This window comes from Emydura macquarii, unplaced genomic scaffold, assembly GCF_026122565.2.
Source record: "Emydura macquarii macquarii isolate MOO-44397 ecotype Brisbane River unplaced genomic scaffold, CSIRO-AGI_Emac_v2 contig_383, whole genome shotgun sequence".
NCBI lineage: Eukaryota > Metazoa > Chordata > Testudines > Chelidae > Emydura > Emydura macquarii.
Window position 1 is genome coordinate 11,991,878 of NW_027130520.1, and position 18,190 is coordinate 12,010,067.

Sequence of the window (18,190 nt, forward strand, 5' to 3'; positions counted from 1 at the left end):
TCTTTATTAAATAACAATTATTCATAACATATACAAAAAGCTGGGCTGAAGGGGAGAAAGCAGTGAGGGGCAGTGTGAGCTATGACAGCTGGGTGTAAGTCCAGCTATCATTCTGGAAGCTGTCAGAAGGGATAGAGTGAATGGGTACTGAGATGGGACGAGAGTTTGGTAAGAATGTGTGGGTGGAGTTTGGGAAGGGCATGGAAAGCAGTTCTGTATTGGCTGCAAGGGGGGAAGCACGCATGAATTTAGTCTGCAGTGTTATGAGTGACTTTAGCAGCTCCATATGCTCCTCCATGGCTTTTATCATGCGCTTATGATCTGCTATCACTCGCTCCTGGTTTTCCCTCCTCTCCTGCCTATCAATTTTATGATTTTCAGACATAGTGAGTCTCTATGCCCTTTTTTCCTTCCTGGCTCAGAGGACTGGAGGAGTTCTTGGAACATCTCCTCTTTGCTTCTCCGTGGTGTTTTCGCTGCAGGTGCTTGAGAGGTGTGGAGGGGTTTCCCTTCAAGGGCACATCTGTAGAAGCACAATAAATACTGAAAAGAAGCATTATTGTGAGTGCAATAACAGCATTGATGCATTACTGTAAAATATACCTCTTTGTTCCTGTCCACTGGCAAGCACATAGCTCGATGATTAAACAAGGCATGGAGAGTTGAGCCTGGAGGCAGGGGCCACTGAAGCTGGGGAAAAGCTTTTGGTTGTTTGGGGTATTGATGCAGTTAGATAGGGACAAAATTTCAAATTGTGCCACCATTTTTCACAGGCGGGGCCATAGAAGCCGATAACTCATTCCTGAGAGTAAACTAGGGTGCATCTCCTTCATGCAAGCAGCTTCAAACCGGGTTCCTATTCTGCTTGCCTATGTGCCGCTTTGGTGCCTGTGCAAATGATTGCTGATTGGTGCGGGAAAGTTTCCTACAATGGAGAAAGAATCAAAGCAGCTTTGCTGAGGAATCTCCAGAGGGGATTGGCGAATACCTCCAGGAAAGTTTCTTAGAGATCTCTCTGGAGGATTCCCATGAAATATTTGTGTTCCTTTTCCTCCACACTTTTCCGCCGCACTGCTTAGCTGAATTGGGAAATGGGAAGGACATGCAAACACAGCTATTCTTGTGCATTTCTATGCCTTCAATCAGCTGTATAATACAATAAAGTACACGACAGCTGTACCTCATATAACAGAGCAGAATCAGCTCAAAAAATCACTTACCTGAGCTCCCCTCTTCTGCATCCTGCATGCCAGAGCTGGAGGCCTGGGACTGGCTTGAACCCTCTGGGGTCGAGAAGAGGTTCTGGCTTTCCATGGCAGCAAATGACCTGCTCCCCTGCTCCACATCGTTTTCCAACCCGAGCTCCAGGTGGGAGAGCGTTTGGTTTGTGGAGCTGCCATAGTCAGCTGGGAAGATGCAGTGTGAGCTCTCCACACTGGCCCAGCAGGAAATGGAATTTTAAAAATTCCTTGGACTTTAAAGGGGGAAAGGTGGATGGCTGCAAGGCAGCGGAATTCAAACTGATGGTCAGAGTAGTCAGGATGGGCACTGTGGGACACTTCCTGGAGGCCATTTACTGCTACGTAACCAAGTGTGGTGTTTATATTGATGCTTTGTTGCTAAAAGTTTGTCATAAAAAGCTCTATGCCTTTTGTCGAGATGATTTATTTTGTTGCAAAATCAGGGGAGTTGGGACATGGGGGAGGCGGGGTAGCAGTCTGTACACCACCACTGTTCTGGCACAAAAAGCTGACTTTGGTTAACAAAAATCCCTAGTGTAGACCAGGTCTAAACTAAAGACACTTTACTTCTGAACAAGAGCGTCCACACACAGGGGTTAATTCATTGTGATTCATGGGCATTAACATCACACCTTTAGTATGTGTAGATATGACCTTAGTAAATGAAGGGAAAGGAAAAAGGGAAACTGCGGGGGAGGGGGAGAGCTTTTATTAATTCCTTCAGTGTACAGATGTTTTAACTAGTTTCCCACAACACCCACACCAATAGGAACTGAAGACAGTCAGATGCAAATACTTCTGATGGCAAAAAAGCACAATCCACACAATCAGAAGTGTCAAGCCTTGAACAATAATGGTACATTTAACATCTCTGAGTCAGCATAATAGTCTGTATCCTCACTGTTAAGAAAATGCTTTTTTAAAAACTGCTGTAGCTAACATGCATTAGTTATCCCTCTGTAAAACCATAGTGGAGAGAAGCCACTTTAGTTTTTCCAAAAGCGAACTAAGGGAGGTCAGGACTATGTACACCCGCAGACTAATGCACAGGAGTAACAGAATAATTCATTTTAAAAAATCTTTGATTTTGGCAGTACAAAACAGTGAATTTCTCAGAATGAAGAACATCACTGAAATGTATCCTACAAAATATGTAGCATGCATAAAAAGCTATAAAAGTGAAATATACAGTTAGAAATATAAAGGACTTAGTAGAATAACAATATCTATTTATGCAACAAATGAGATAATAGAAGAGTAAAGTGTGTGCTCCAGTGATTGGGGATCGGTGATGTCTTAAAGAAGTAAGGATTTTTAAATAAAATTTCAATTAAAAGGGGGTGAGATATCACACACAGTATTACTGGAAGTCCAAAGCAGTACTGAATGTTATAGGTATGTACAACCATTTTAGGTATATGGATTCTTTGGGAGAGGTAACAGCAAAAGTATGATGTTAGTGTACCCTAAATGGTCAGAAACAAAAGAAAAAACTAACCAAAATTTTGTTTGTTTTTAATTTCATGACCTTTGGGTTACTTTTAGAATTCTTGTGGCTCAATATGTTTTATGGTTATATATGTATGTTTAATAAAAATTACATATAAATATGGCTTTGTGAAGGATTTCATACAAGATAGTACCGTCCCCTAGGGCCACATTTCTTAAGGTGTTTAGGTTACTAGTGGATTTTTAAAAGCATCTAGATGCTTTCAAACTTTAAAAATTAGTTAATACCTGGGAATGAAATTCTACACACAAGTGATGACGTGAAAAAAGCAGTAGGATGCTGGATATAGAAGCAAAATAACAGTTGAAACAGGCAATTCTCATTGACAGATCAAAGAAAACTAAAGTTTTGACACCAGTCCAGGAAATCAGTCAGCCTTGAAGTCATGTGATCTCAAAGAATAAACCTGTGTTCTAAAAACAGAAAAAAAAAAAATTTTGAATTTAAAATTGTAGACTACACGATCGCAGTAAAACACAGGAAGTGCTATTCTAGAAATGCTATCAGATGTGATTGCAGAAGTGAGCAACTATTAATATTGTAAAGGATTATCTATCATTAAAATATAAATTGAACAGCACCTCATCCATCTGCACAGTATTAATGAAGGTAAATGATGAAGTGCTAAGAATAAATAAGAGTAACAAAAACATTTTAAAAAGTAAATAATTTACAGGCGTGAAACTACATTTCCAGTGGACTACAAGAAATAGGCAATCAGAACAGCAGCTAAAACAAGTGAGTCAGAGGTTCTATGCAGACATATTATCTAATAGCGGATTTTACTGATCCCTAAAAACACGTGTGGGAATCACAACTTTTTGGGTGTGTGTATGTAAAACATTTCCCCAGATCCCGTCTCCTTTAGCAGCTCAGTCCATCTTTCAGCCTGAAAAGCCCGGCCTTGTCCAAGCATTGGGCTTGCACTGAGCCTCTAAACACCGAGCCCTGGAAGGTGAGTGGCACGGTCCTGCCAAGTGGGGAAAACAGCCCCTCACCCCCTATTTCTGCAGCCACCACAGAGGGCTCCCCCACTTCGTGGGAACTTTTATCCCCCTTGCCCATTCCTAACCTGAGGTTTCCTCTGCCACCGCCTGGCAGCGCTTCACTCCAGCTCCGAGTCCCACCCCGCCCCTGATTCAGCCCCGTTCCTCGCCTTCCCCCTGCCTCCAGCTGTTCGACCCTCCGCCGTCCTGCGCGCAGCCACTTCCCCAGTCCCCGCCCAGGCTCCGTCCGTCCGTCCGTCCATCCCCCCCGCCGGCGCCTTTGAACAGCTGGACGCGCAGTCTAAGACCAAGGGAGGGCACCGCGCGTGCGCAGCCTGAGACAGCTCCTTACGGCGAAGCAGCGGGGCGGGGCCGGGGCGGGAACGCCGGCAAGACAAGATGGCGAAGGTCTCGGAGCTGTACGACGTGACTTGGGAAGGTAACTGCGCCCGAGCGGGCGGGGGGATTCCCCGGAGCCCCCTTAGTTCTGTGACCTGGCCCGGCCCCCGCAGGGCAAAGGCTCCTGCCTCCCCGTGGCCCTGGCCTGGCCTGGCCTGGCTCGGCTCACGGGCTGCCCGGCTGGGGGGGAGCCGTGGGCTGAGGGGGTCTCGTCCGGCTGGGGCCGGGCTCAGCGCCGGGCATTCCCGCCTCTCTGGCCTGTGCTCCTGCCTCGTCGCTAGCGCTGGCTCTGGGGTGGAGCAGCCTCTCCCAGGAACGGCGGGCTCTTGTTAGAGCGTCAGCTCGCCCCAGACCGCACAGCCGGCGGCGGCGGGTTGAGGAATCCGAGCCAGAGGCCTGAGTGCAGAGCAGGTTGTCATGAGATGGTTAACGCTGTCCAGGGCCTGCTTTAGGCCTTGCCCATGCCGGCCAATCCTCTGGGCCCGGGCTTCGTTTCACCTGGGCTAGCTTCTGTCGCAGGGAAAAGCCCAGTCGGCGAGACTGCGGTCCCTTGATGGTCATTTTTCCTTTTTTTTTTTTTTTTTTTTTTTTAAGCAGATACATACCTGTGCCAACCAGTTGCCTTCTGCAATGTGTAACCCAGCTTCAGTAACATTGTGTGCAAACAGTAGCAGCAAAGGTCCCCTGGCCCTTTCACCTCAACCCATTTGAAAGCATTAAGATAGGCCCTAAAACTAAAGGGTTGATAGCTGAGAGTAAAACTATGGTGTCAGTGGCTCATGTTGTTATAACATGTTTTGATCTTGCTGTAATACTTATAATTGATCTCTTTCTCTCTCCACCAGCAAGACAAAAACATGTTACAACATGGCAAATGAATGACCATTGTCTTCTCCCCAAATGGTAGTTTTACTAGTGGGAATCTACTGGGGTAATAAATGTCAATTGGCAGGAGTTGGGTTATGTTGCCTTTGGTACCCACTGTCTTATTACCAGGATGGGTTTCTCTCTACTTCTTGTTGCATAAAACTTGCATTGTTTCTTTTTGCATTCTTACTTGACATTCCTTCCCCCTGGTCCTCTTCTCAGTATTTAAGCTACGCTGCCTGCCAGCATCTCCCAAATAAGGACTGTCCAGGAAAACTTTGTCCTCTCTTCCTGACTGGGATATCACTTGTGCGGAACAGGACTCCTGTTATTAACTTCTTCCCAAACCTTCTCACACAATGTGCTCTGTTACAAAATTTCTGTTCATGAGTATAGCTCACATTGTAGTTAAACCTGCAGGGTATCCAAACCTTTTGGCAGACAGACCACTACTAAGTGAGACTTTGTTTTTCCAACTGTCCTTTCATTGTTGAATGAAAAAAAGCCTTAATTTCAAGTGTAGAAGTGTAGTTTCTCATTATCCAATAATTCAGGCCAGTGTTGTACTAGAAACTCTTTTCAATATAAGGATGCAAGTTGTTAAAAATGACATTTTTATACCTGCAAAAGACTGTAGTTTAGGCGCAGTTATATTAGCTGGTATAACTGTATTTCATTTGAGGTTCCTAATCTTTTTGGCTTGAGGGCCACAGGTATCATTTTTACAACCCTGAAGGGCCACCAGTCTCTGCCAGCAGGCCCTAGGCCTCCCTCCCCCTACTGCAGACAGAAGGAGGACTGCCTCCTCACTGGTCTCCCTGGCTGCAGCAGGGAAGCTGCATGCGTCCTGTAGCCCCATGTGCTCCACCTGTGTCCCTAGGCAGTGGCTCCCCTCCGCAGCCAAGGGAACAGAAGATCAGTGCTTCCCTCCCTCTGGCTCCAGCAGGGACCCCAGCACCTAGGGACCTAGGTGAAGTGCTTTGCCATGCTCCTTGCTACAGCCAGGCTGCAGCAAGGGGCCTGCACCGGTGTTTTAGCCCTGCAGAAAGTTCCGCCTGAATCCTTTGGCAGTGATTCCCTTCTGCAGCCAGCAGGAGGGGAGCCGCGGGCTATTTTCGGCCCCCAGGTCACAGGTTGGAAACCACTGGTATAAACTATACCAGCAAAAGAACACTTGTATAAGCTGTGTCTACAGTGTCCAACTTTTTTTAGTCTAGCCCTGGCCTCAAAAATGGCTGAACAGATTTAACTCAGATTTTCAAATAAAAGAAAATGGATGGAAAATTTCAAGCCGTGAAGAAAACTTCACAGAAAATTGTACGCAACTGACACCTTCAATTAGTTGTAATTCTTGGTAACATTCACTACTGTATCTGTGAGAATTGTGTGGGTTTTTCAAAAGCTCCTGAGCGACTTCTGAGTATAAGTTGCAATGGGACTGTTGCTTTGAAGTCACTTAATTACTTCTGAAAGTTTCATCCTAAATCCATACACTTTTTAGGTGCATTTCACATTATAGAAAATTATTTTACTTTGAGGCTTTTGTTTGAGATCCCCAAAGTACTTTGCAACAAATAACTAATTTAATCTCGTATCCACAAATGCCAGACCATGCAGCACTACGGTCTGTTGGGCACACGACCAAGTTAAGTCATTATCAATGTCTGTTGTTTTGTTCTATTAATGAGGCCTAAAACAAGATATATATATATATATAATAGAAAGCAATCATGTATTGGCATACGATGACTACATGACTGGTAAATCTTTGTTTTTTACCTCTAACTGAAGAAAAATGTGAACAGTTTTAAAAGGAGACTTAAGGGAGGCATTCCCTGAGCATAGATGGTAGTTCTTTTTTTAGATTTGAGAGGGGGGATATTGGAAGAGGAGATATTCTGGCAGTAACCTACACATTTGAATATGCTGCCCATTGACTCCGAGCAGAACTACTTTGATTGAATCTTAAAGGAACGCTGTCAGTCTGACATCACATTTCCATTAGCAAACATTGCATCTACAGTTGTTACAAGTAACACCTAAGATCATTCTCAACATCATTAGGTGAGCAGAAGTGTCTTATAAAATAAAATAAAACTATATAGAGGGTTGGTGCTGTATCAGAAAACTGAATTATTTGAAATTAATCAGTTTTTCAAAGAGGCAAGTCCCTTTAAGTGAACACAGTGTATTCATGAACATGAATACAGGAAAAGGGATTCCTTAAATCAGAAGAAAACTGAAACCTTGCATCTATCCTGAAAGGGGTTTATAACTGTCCAGTTTGAGAAACGGTGCTGTTGGACACTTAAAAAAAACTACCCCAAAAACCCACAGGGATATTTTATCAAAGGAGATGGGCCTCAGTTCTTAAAGAAGCTGCAATTTGCAGGGAAGTAGCTGGAGAGTTTTGTCATAATTGACTTTTTAAATTGTTATATTCTGGTCTTCCCTGCAAGTCAGGATGACAGCCTGCAGCAATGAGCGTTGGGTCCTCTGGCTGGCAGCTGGGGGAGAACCCTGGACAAGAACAGGACACACATGCAGAAGAGCTGATGTGGAAATGGGTGAGATGGTTGGGTTTTTCTCTCTCTCTCTAGGGTGGATGTTTCATGTCCAGGCTGCAAACAAAATGTGCTAAAAACTAAGCAAAATCCTGCAAAATCTGCTGTAAAAAGCTTCTATCCAGACCTCTTCTCCCCATCCTCCTCTAGTAGTCAGGCTCCATGCTCCTATGAGGCTCTGAGGCTGATGTAATGACACCAGCAGAATATATGCTGGGGTACATCTTTAAGAGAGAGAGTTCGAGAAGGTTGCAGGAAATTTGGGTAAAGTAAACTGTATCCTAAATGCCTCTTAGCCGTGTTGCTGTTGTCAGTAGTGCCCACTGTGCTAGGTGCTTTCTAAACATTTAAAAAAGGCAGACGCTGCTCCTAGGAGCTTGCTGTTCAATGACAAACAGTTGGAGATTAGAGAAAAGACAATAACAGGCAATTCATATACAATTTATATACAGTTCAATGTGATTCAATGTAGGCAGTATGGCGGAAGTGGGTCTTTAAGAAGGACCTCCATGTGGGCAGGCTGTGGGCCTTGTGAATGCAGTCAGGTTGTACCATACATAGGAGGCTGCATAAAAGAGGCATGGAAGTGACTGTGATTCCTTGTTGGGCCTTGTTTTTTAGAATTGGATTCTGTAAATTCTTGGGTCAGGCAACAACTTGCACTTTATGTGTGTTCAGTGCCTGGAACAATGGACTGCCAATCCTTGCTGGGGCCTCTGGACACTAAATAATGTTGCTTAGGGGATTCAGTTCTATAGTTAATTTAAGGATTTTTTTTAGTTCTCTTTCAGTACCACCTTTTGAAGCAAACCAATAGCAGCATTCCTATGTTAACATCACTGGAATGTGACACACTAATCAATTTGAATGGGAGAAAATTGAATACAAAATAGAAAAAATTGGATATTCTAAATTGAAGGTACTACAAGCACAGCCTAGTAAGTGGATGATTGCTAAGGCTATGAGTCAATCATGGAGGTCATGGATTCTGAGATTTTTATAAGACCTCCATGACTTCCTGAAAATTCCAATAATTCAGTCCCATGGTGGTGGAGCACAGGCATCAGCCCCGCAGCGGCAGTGCTCAGGCTTCAGTAAATCCATGATTTATTGTTTATTACCCGCACCTTGTCCGTGACTTTCAATAAAAATACCCATGCCAAAACTGTAGCCTTAATCATTGCAAATGTCTAGAATAGTGCTCTCCAAAGACGACACTCCTTTATTAATACATTTCTCAATGTGCCCATAAACTGTACAGATTCTTTATGTAGGCCCAAAGCATATTTATTTTATAAGCATAACATTTATGTCTCTTGTCAATAAGCATTGTATATCAAGGATATTGCTTTATTACATTTTACTTGAATTCTTCTAATTTTTTTCATGCAAACTAAGCATAGTTTTGATACATTCCTGGTGTGACTTCATTGATTTAGTTAAAACAACGAGAGTCCTGTAGCACTTTAAAGACTAACAAATTTAATTTCTGCAGGCATAAGTTTTCGTGGGCTGCAGCCTGCTTTGTCAGATGCAAGATTTAGTTAGTTGATTTAGTTAGTTACTCCAGGGATGAGTTTGATCTATGAAGGAAAAAATAAAAAGGATTTTATATATGAGCCATATCAGGAACTGGTGCTGTGTAGCAGCAGTTGGACAGTGTAATGAAAGTCAGTTTGAACCCAAACAGCAGTGAGCAGTTAGGGTGACTGTCAAGTAAAGTTACATTTAATTTTTATGTTAAGGCTCACTTATCAGGTCAGAATTACTCAAAATAAATAAGATTCCTCCACTCTCTCACGCTCACACACAAGCAGAATTGCATTATCATCTCACTCTTGACTAAAACTAAAGTAATGATTTTTGGTTAATAATGCACATCCACACATATCTTGGAGAATTTATCATCAGGGAATTTTCATCAGAGTCAATGTTTCTTCTTCAATGGATACCAAGGTCAAAGAGGGGACTGCACACTCCCAGAAAGGCAGGTCAAAGAAGATATCTCAAATTCTGCAGATTATATCTTGATGATTCCTCTCCCTCACCTGATGATGATTTCTTTAGGTCACCAAAAGCAAATCACTTTACTATTTGCTAGCCCATTAATCACTTAATTTGAATAGTGGTGAGCGATAGTTAAGATATTTGTATAGACTCTTTAGAATCTTGTTACCTGTCTCATCACATTAGAAGCTAGCAAAACAACCCTAACTATTAAAACTTAATGAAAAATGGTTAATAAACCAAAACAAAATTAAAGATACAGTATATGGCAGATCTGCTTCTTGCAAATTTAGATATGGGGCTGCTTCATTTGTAGTGAAGTGAGAGTCTCAGATTCATTCCAAGCAGGTCAGCTTTCAAAGTGCAATTCTAATTATACTCAAGTTAATAACTATTGGAAAATTCTGCTTCTGTTATGAAGACAAAATTACTCTCCTCATGCATCTTAAGAATTGGATTCACATTTATTAACTGCCTATTTCCATGTACACATTCAAAGATTATGAATATTTTTGTTATGCCCTGTAAATTGTTTGAACTTGCTTCTAAGCACCCTTCATTTATTATTGTGATCATAAGACAGTATTTAGTTTACTATTATTTTATACACCAAATGAGACAACTGTAAAATAGGTTGCCACAGAGGAAAGAGAGGTTCTGAAACATTAGTTCAGTTAACTGCAGATGTTGAGCTGTCACAGTTAGAGGCAACATGGGCCAGGGGATAATGCTTTGGTCTTTGTTAGTAGATGAGGGTTTTCTTTCCTGCTCAGACTGCTATTCAGAAGCTTGGATACTGTGTTACAGGGCAAGGAGATAAGAACCTGAATGGAACACAGTAGTTCTGCCACTTCCTACTGTGTGACCTTGGGCAAGTTGTTTAACCAGTTACTTTTTTACAAATGAGGGTGGGAAACGTAGGTATAAAGCTACCATTGTAAAGGACTTTAAGATCTGTGAAAGGAAAGCAGTATAAAAATGTACAATCCCTCTTATTGTGGGCCCACTGCATAATGATTGATCACAGTAAGAGATAGACGTGTCCAGGTAAAAGTGCAGAAAATGTGAATGTCAGCTATTGGGTAATAAAACCTCTAACAGCATTGGTTTTATTTTCTTCAGTTGTGTTTTTAATGGTAAACATTGAAAACTATATTCCAAAATGCACACTGAGCAAAATACAGAAAATTAAAATCTTAAAATACTTAGAAAATTTAAGATACCCAGAAAATGGGAACTGAAAACCCCAATTTCCACATCTCCGGAGCAGAGATTGCATTTCACTTTTTCTGTAGAACTGAGCATATTGGGGTCATTCTATTATCGTGCACCACGATAATATTGTGACAAAACGTGTCTGTTTCAGTAGGTTTCTTACAACACTTTGGTTTATATATCCATAACTCTGGATGACCTTGATTTTTGTTTTAAACTATACTAAAATTCACCCATCAGTTCCTCCAGATCAACTTATATATATTTAGTAACATAATAAATATAACTGAAATTAATCAACCTCCCAACGCAACCCCCATAGTCTAAGACTGCTGTTGTTGTCCAGCCCTATATTACAAAGTGCAGGCTACTTGCCCTGAACATTTAGTATAATCATACTGACACAACCGATAAGTTTCCTAACACCCCTCACCCCCGCCCCCCTCCCCCCAAAATCTGCTTAGATTGTTACCAACATTTTTCATAACTTTTTGCCTTCTGTTCAGAGTTCAGCACTTTATAATCTAACTAACATATCTTTCATTGGATTTATGTATATTAGAACATTTATTTTTACTTCTTTTCTCACTTTCAGTGATCAAGGGATACAGCATGCTCTGTGTTTTGCTTTTATTTTCCATAATTGAAAAGCCTACTTTGGTGATTAATTGTTGACATTGAATGTTATTAATAGCTTAGATAGTATTACATTTGAAAGTTATACTGGTATAGAAGCTTTAATAGTTGTCAAGTAAATTAATTGGTGAAAATTGGATGATTTATTTATTTTGTGTATGTTTAGACTATCAGTTTGTGTGATACATTTGTGTTCACTCACATTCTTGCTGTTTAATTTTTAAATTTCCAGGGATTGTCTTGTCAAGAACCATTTAATTTTACTCATGCACATGAAATGTAACCCTGAGGTAGTTTTGGTTGTCTTTCAAAATATAAAATGTGATACGGTAACAGTGTTATGAGAGATCTGAGATCACTTCTGGTAGATGGAAAAGGGTCTAAATTTACTCTTAAACTGTTATTTTGTTAACTTGTGCATTTTGAAATGCAAGGAAAACTGTCAAAATTCAGCTTTGTCATTGTATTTTTTCCCCAAAATGATGTAAACTTAAAAATAACACTGGCAGTAATTTTGCTTGGTATGTTTTCATAGTAAGAAGTAGAATATAACAATGTGAAAATTCTTTTCTTTTTTCTCCCTCCATTTCCTCCCCCCTTATCTAAGGGAGTGGTATCAAATTGTATTCTTAGTGTTTGGTGTTTTTGAGGGTAAGCGAAGCCAGGTCAGTAAGATGATGGAGTGCCCTCTACCCCAGTTGACCTTAAGATCAGATCTTGCACCTTTTTAGATTGGGTCCATAGTAAATGCACTTTTAAAAATTGAAAACCTGGTACTCTTTCTATCTTACCTGGATTTGAAGTGGTTGGCTTTGGTAGTTTTCACATTTGGGTTCCATTTACTGCTGCAGAAAGAAAGTCTTTATTCTCATGCTGCATACCATAATAGGATCTTACAGAATATTCCTAGAATGGGATTTTAGAGCAGTTATTTATTTTTACTATAAAAACATGCTTTTCATATTAGCTGAGTTTTCGTATATTTTGCAATCTCTTCCAAAGTCAGATTTATTCCCATAGAGCTGATATAAATAAATACAAAGCAGTTTTGGTGGTGGCTTGCAAATATGATAAGTGTAACATCAATAAGAATTTTACTTTAAAAGCTCTTTGAGCCTGTTTCCTATAACAGAGGATGATGTCATGTTCATAAAGTTAAATTACTTGTTGGGATGTCCAGAAAATCTGTCCAGTAAAAAGTTTATAAAATATGTACATGCATCTCTGCTCTCATCTCATTTAATTTTAGTAGTAAAACTGAATTGCCTCGATCTGGAATTCAACGTTTGCATCTAGTTTTGTTAATGCATTGCATATAATAGTTGGTACATTAACATACAATATTAGTTTCTTTTATATTTTTACCATTGCAGCTGAAATGTCAAATTGGAAAACAAATAGCAGAATCTATTGGCTATAGGAAAATTATAGTTCATAGGGATTCTGAAAGTTATCAGATAAGGATACATTGCAGATACCAATCACAAATTTGAAAATAGGAGTTCTTCTGTTTTTCTTATATGTATGATAAAGTTTTGTATTTGTAGTTTAGAACAGTTGTAAGGTGAATTCCACTTTTTGGGTGTTATTTTTCCTCTTGGCCATTCCCCATGGACTCCCCTTCCTTCCCAGTATTGATGAACCGCATTATAATATAATAATTTAATATGTAATATATATAATAGTGCTTTCCATGCAGGAGAATCTCAAAGTGTGTCCCAAGTATAATCATACAGCATCACTCAAATATAACTAACTGGAGGTTGGAGATGATGACAGCCAGATGGACAAATGGCACCCATAGTAGAGAAAAGATAAGAATGCCAGGGTATGCCTGTAGGAAGATTGAATAAGATCTTCAACCTATGTTATCCCCAGTACGAGAGGACCTCAGTTTTTAAGGTTTTTGTTTTTTGGAAGCCCTACACACATTAACTGTTTGGTACTACATTGATCTACACTGGCTCTTAAAAGACTTGAACTGACTATGCTGGGAGCTGAATCTGTATTCTCAGGGAGTCTGTTTCACATTTGATGTTTAGATTACTTACCTAATATCCTCTGAGTTCACAAATTCAGTAAATTACTCCTCCCTCTCCCTCACTGCTTGTTTTTGAACAGTCTCCACAAAGGTTGCAACTTGCAAGATAACAATTTCAAAGTTCCAGGCATCAGTCTGTCCACAAGTGACTTTGATATTAATGGAAATTACTTCTATGGATCTCCTGCATATGTTGGAGAATAGATTCTACCCCTCAAAGTCCATTCCAGAAATAGACTTCACATTACATTACTGAATGGAAATCTTATATTTTGTTTTTCAGAGATGCGTGATAAAATGAGGAAGTGGAGGGAAGAAAACTATCGGAACAGCGAACAGATAGTGGAAGTTGGAGAAGAGTTAATTAACGAATATGCATCCAAGCTTGGGGATGATAGTAGGTTGAAATTATTTGAAAAACTTTTACTGTCTGTAGCAGTTATTTTGTGAAGCTGGTTTTATTACCCTGCTGTTCTCCTGTTACACTCCCCATATTATTTTACTCTGTTGCCCTTCTGTATCTACTAATGTTGACTACATCCATTATTTTTTTTTTGTTTTTGTAATTTGCCAATATTCCGAGCCCTTGGCTTACTTCCCAAAGATGTAGTATAGAAGAAGTAGGTGAATACCTACTTGGGCTCTTGGATTGGCAAACAGTGACCAATCATAAAAATACATTGTGAACATTTGGCAGAGATCTATAATGTAGCTGTCACTCAACACATCTACACTTTAGAGTAATGGCAAAGAATATGAGGGAGTTATATAACATGGAGAGGGATTGTTATTCTTTAAACTAAACTATAGGTGATACTATGTTGTAGAAATTAACATAAAAACTGTTTTATTGTAGAATTGCATTTGTGATGCTATAATTCAGGGCATGTCTGGGTTTCTGCAATAATAAAATAGCTATTTTCAGGGGATTTTAATTGCTTAATGTTATGTGTCTCTGAACAAAAACTTGGCATACAGTGCTTCAGACCAGAAGGGATGTTCAGAAACAACAATACAGTATCACTTTATTTGTGTAAGAGCAGTATAAAAAACAAAATACAGCAATGCAACATTTATAGGTTTGCATATGAATCCCATACAGGCTGGAAGAGATAAATATCCATGATTTGTTTTTAATGTTCATTCCTCTTTTCTCTGGCTTTCCTTTTTATAATTTGGTTTATCTAATACAAGCAGTGCATTTTCATAGTCTTGTACAGTTGCTATTGGATTTTTGCAACCAGAATGATGAAATACTTTACTAATTGAAGTCTGAAGGGTTCTAAAGAAGTCCATGTTTAATTTTAATTAATTATGATTACCTTAACTGCCCAGTGATAAAAATCTGCCAAAATATATCCTGGACTAACTCTTGATTTCATTTTCTTAATGTTTGACCAGAAATATTTCAATTTAGGATGTTCTCAGAAAGGTGGTTCCCTATGCCATGGTATTCTTCCAGTTTTCTTGCAATGTTTGCGTCTGAAATTTTTTGTTAATATTCTTTCAATGAGAGGGATTTTAAAATCCTAACCATTGCAAATAGTACACCCTCCTTAGATAGTTGTATGGCTAATCTATGCGAACAGCCTTCCCTATCTATATTATAGCACAATCTTCTTGGGATGAAGAGTCTTTCAGTATCTAATAAAAGTCTGGCATGTGCTGCATCTCCTCTGAAGCTATTCTAAAGGCACTGTAGGACTGCATGGATGGATTTGATAGTCCCTCCAGCAAGAAGTTGGTGGTGAAATTAACACAGGCCTAACAAAGGGAGCTATTGCCATTGTTGTCTCTTTAAATAAACAGAAACTCACCTTTGATTAACTTCTTTTATTAGGATCTTGTTAATCACTTATGAGGAAAATTACAATTTATTATGGGCTGGTGCTGGCTTTGTGGGGTGCTCTGGAAGTATTCGTCTACTTCCCCCCACGCTCCCCTGTCTTTCTACAGTAGGCCATTCCATTGCCTTCTGCTTTTTAGGCTGAGTTACTCTTCTTTGTGCCCAATCGTGTCTAGTCCAGTCTTCATCCTCATTTTCAGAGTAAGTGTGTAGACTGGGCTATATCTGTGTCCCATAATTTGACTGCAATCAGATTTTACTAGTTAAATTAGTTGCAATGTTCATTTGAGTTGCTAGACTTCCAAGAAAATGTGTAAGAGCATCAAAATTATTTACACTTCTGATTGATGTTTCAGGAAAGATCTGGCAGAAACATAAAGGGTTCATAGATGGACAACGAAAATGACAAGAGGCATGGAAAGCCTTTTTTTATGAATGACTGAAATATTGGGCCTTTTTGGTTTAGAGAGGAGACAGATAAGAGGTGCACAATAGACTCATACAAAACTATAAAATAAGACAACAAATGCCCAACCCTCAAAGATGACACAACATAATTTCCCCACCAACTCCCACGGGAAGACATAAGAGAGAGAGAATGAACCACATGAGACAGGTGTTAGCTCATTGCTTAATGCACTACTGGAAGGCACTCCAAACCTATATAGACTAAAAATTAATGAGTTACCCAATTTATCTTCTTGTGGATCTCTGTGTACACTGTTCTGTCATACAGAGGATATCCAATAAAACTGAAAGGAAACAGTTTAAAAACTGATCAAAAGAACCTTCTTTTAAAAGAACATCTTATTGTCCCACGGAACTTGTTGGCAAAAGCTATTGAGTGTTTAATAGTGGTCAAAGAAGGACTGGACTATTATATGGACAGTCCAAGCCCTATTGGATGGAATTTAAAATATATATATATATATATATATATATATATATATATATATATATATATAAAAGCCCTTGGCTTCCCTGGCAGGGTATTGTATAAGTGTCTGCTGAAGGGGTTCTTGTGCTAAGCAGTCTGAAGCTAGCCACTACCAGAGACAGGATACCAGACGAAGTGGACAACTGGTCTGATGTGTTCCAATGAAATCTGATTTTTTTTAAATGCCACTTTTCTTTGAATGTAATTAGAAATACCTGTACAATGAGCAATAGCCTTTATTCTGGTAGGAGAAAAGGTTAATTTTTTTTGTTTTGATTTGTACTTATAAAATTTCCTATAAAAAGGGTTAATTTGTTTTTCTTCAAGTTTTCTGGGCAGCAGTGGCCTTGGCTGTTTGTCCTCTTTGTGGAAGATTTTTGCTTCAGGACTGGTCCTGCAAGGAGCTGAGCATCCTTGACTCCCATTAACTTAACTTGAGGGCACTCGCTACCTCACAAGGCAACTCTGTTTGTACATTATATACTTCCCCCCCCACCCGTTCTCTGTCTTGTATATCAGGACTGTTAGCTCTTTGGGGCAGGGACTGTCTGTCACTCTGTACAATGCCTAGCACAGTAGGGCCTCATTCTCACTTGCCCCCTACACACTATCATATGTGTCAATGGAAAAAGCTAATTCCCAAGCTAAAGGGAAGAAGGCAGTATTGACAGGGATTTGTACTTACTGTATGGTAGTAAAACAGTTAAGGGAAAAATTGTTTTCTTTCTATCATGTGTGGCTACTCTCCAGATCTGGTCACAGTGCATTTCATAATGGGTCTGTTTAGAAAACTGTAGATACAATGTTAAAAAAAGCAAAGACTTTTTTACCTTTCAAGACCTTTTTACCTTTCAAAGACTTTTTTTACCTTTCAAGATGTCAAAAGGTACTTTATGTTACTGAAAGCAATAAAATCTCATAAGTATACTTTTAATTAATTCCAGCAGTATGTTTAAAATGTTCCTGTTTCAGTAATGATGTACAGGAGTGGTAGGGAAAAATATACAAAGATGGAGTTCATTAATCTTATTTACATTTTAGGTGTTTCCCATCATTTTGAAAAATCAATTGTACACATTTAATATGTCTCTCTTGTGTCTAGTTTGGATAATATATGAACAGGTGATGATTGCTGCCCTGGACTGTAGTCGGGATGACTTGGCATTGGTAAGTTGTCAAGCTGATTTTTCACTGAAACCTTACATTTTTTTCATATAAACCTATTCCAGGTATTTCTTTAGATAGTTTTATAGGATGCTAGGCGCTATGTAGCTTGGACATGTCAGATCTCAAGAAGTATACTGCTAGGGAGAAACCTCCTCCACCCACCCTAATGTGTAACTTTTGTCTAGACAGATCATGTCTCTTCTAGCTCTTAAGATATTTATAGGTACTCTGATATGGGCTGAATGCTGGGAATAATATTAAAGCTCCCGTATTATCCAGAGAATATTTGTTGGAAACCTCTCAAATTGTATCAGTTTTACAAACACTTTGAGATAAAGTGTCAGTGCCATGCATATGGATTTAGTTGTATGATAACTGTTAACATTAACAGGAGTCATGCAGCTAAATGCTTGCACAGTGCATTGACAAGGCCAATACGTGTGATTTAGCTGCTTGCTGCATTTTTAGAGGTGAACGTTAAAGCAAAAAAATTGGCTGTACCCTTTATTGCTCCTTCATGATATATAAAGTCATAAAGTTAAACCTGCTTTGTTTTTCATACTGTAATATACTGAGTTGTATTCTTTCATTCCTTCCTCCCTATGAGTCCCGAGGAGGAAGTACTGGAGCTGAAGTTACAACTTTGTGTGTCATCACTTTTCATCCCCTGAAAGTACACCAGAATGCTCCAGCAAAGGGAAAAGGGAGACTGATAGTCACACGAGCCTTGGTCCTATCCCATTAAAATTAGTGGCGGGTTTTCCATTAACTTAA

General features: G+C 39.7%; 1 protein-coding gene across 2 annotated transcripts in view; it reads left to right on the forward strand.

Annotated features, from left to right (window-relative positions):
- Positions 1-4,055: 4,055 nt before the first annotated feature.
- EMC2 (ER membrane protein complex subunit 2) overlaps positions 4,056-18,190 on the forward strand; it is a 64,698-nt gene continuing 50,563 nt past the window's right edge. For both annotated transcript variants that reach the window (XM_067537393.1, XM_067537394.1), the window contains exons 1-3: positions 4,056-4,176; positions 13,750-13,863; positions 17,352-17,416. In XM_067537393.1, the coding sequence (XP_067393494.1) occupies positions 4,137-4,176; positions 13,750-13,863; positions 17,352-17,416 (219 nt within the window). In that variant the 5' untranslated portion in view covers positions 4,056-4,136. The remainder of the gene's footprint in view (positions 4,177-13,749; positions 13,864-17,351; positions 17,417-18,190) is intronic.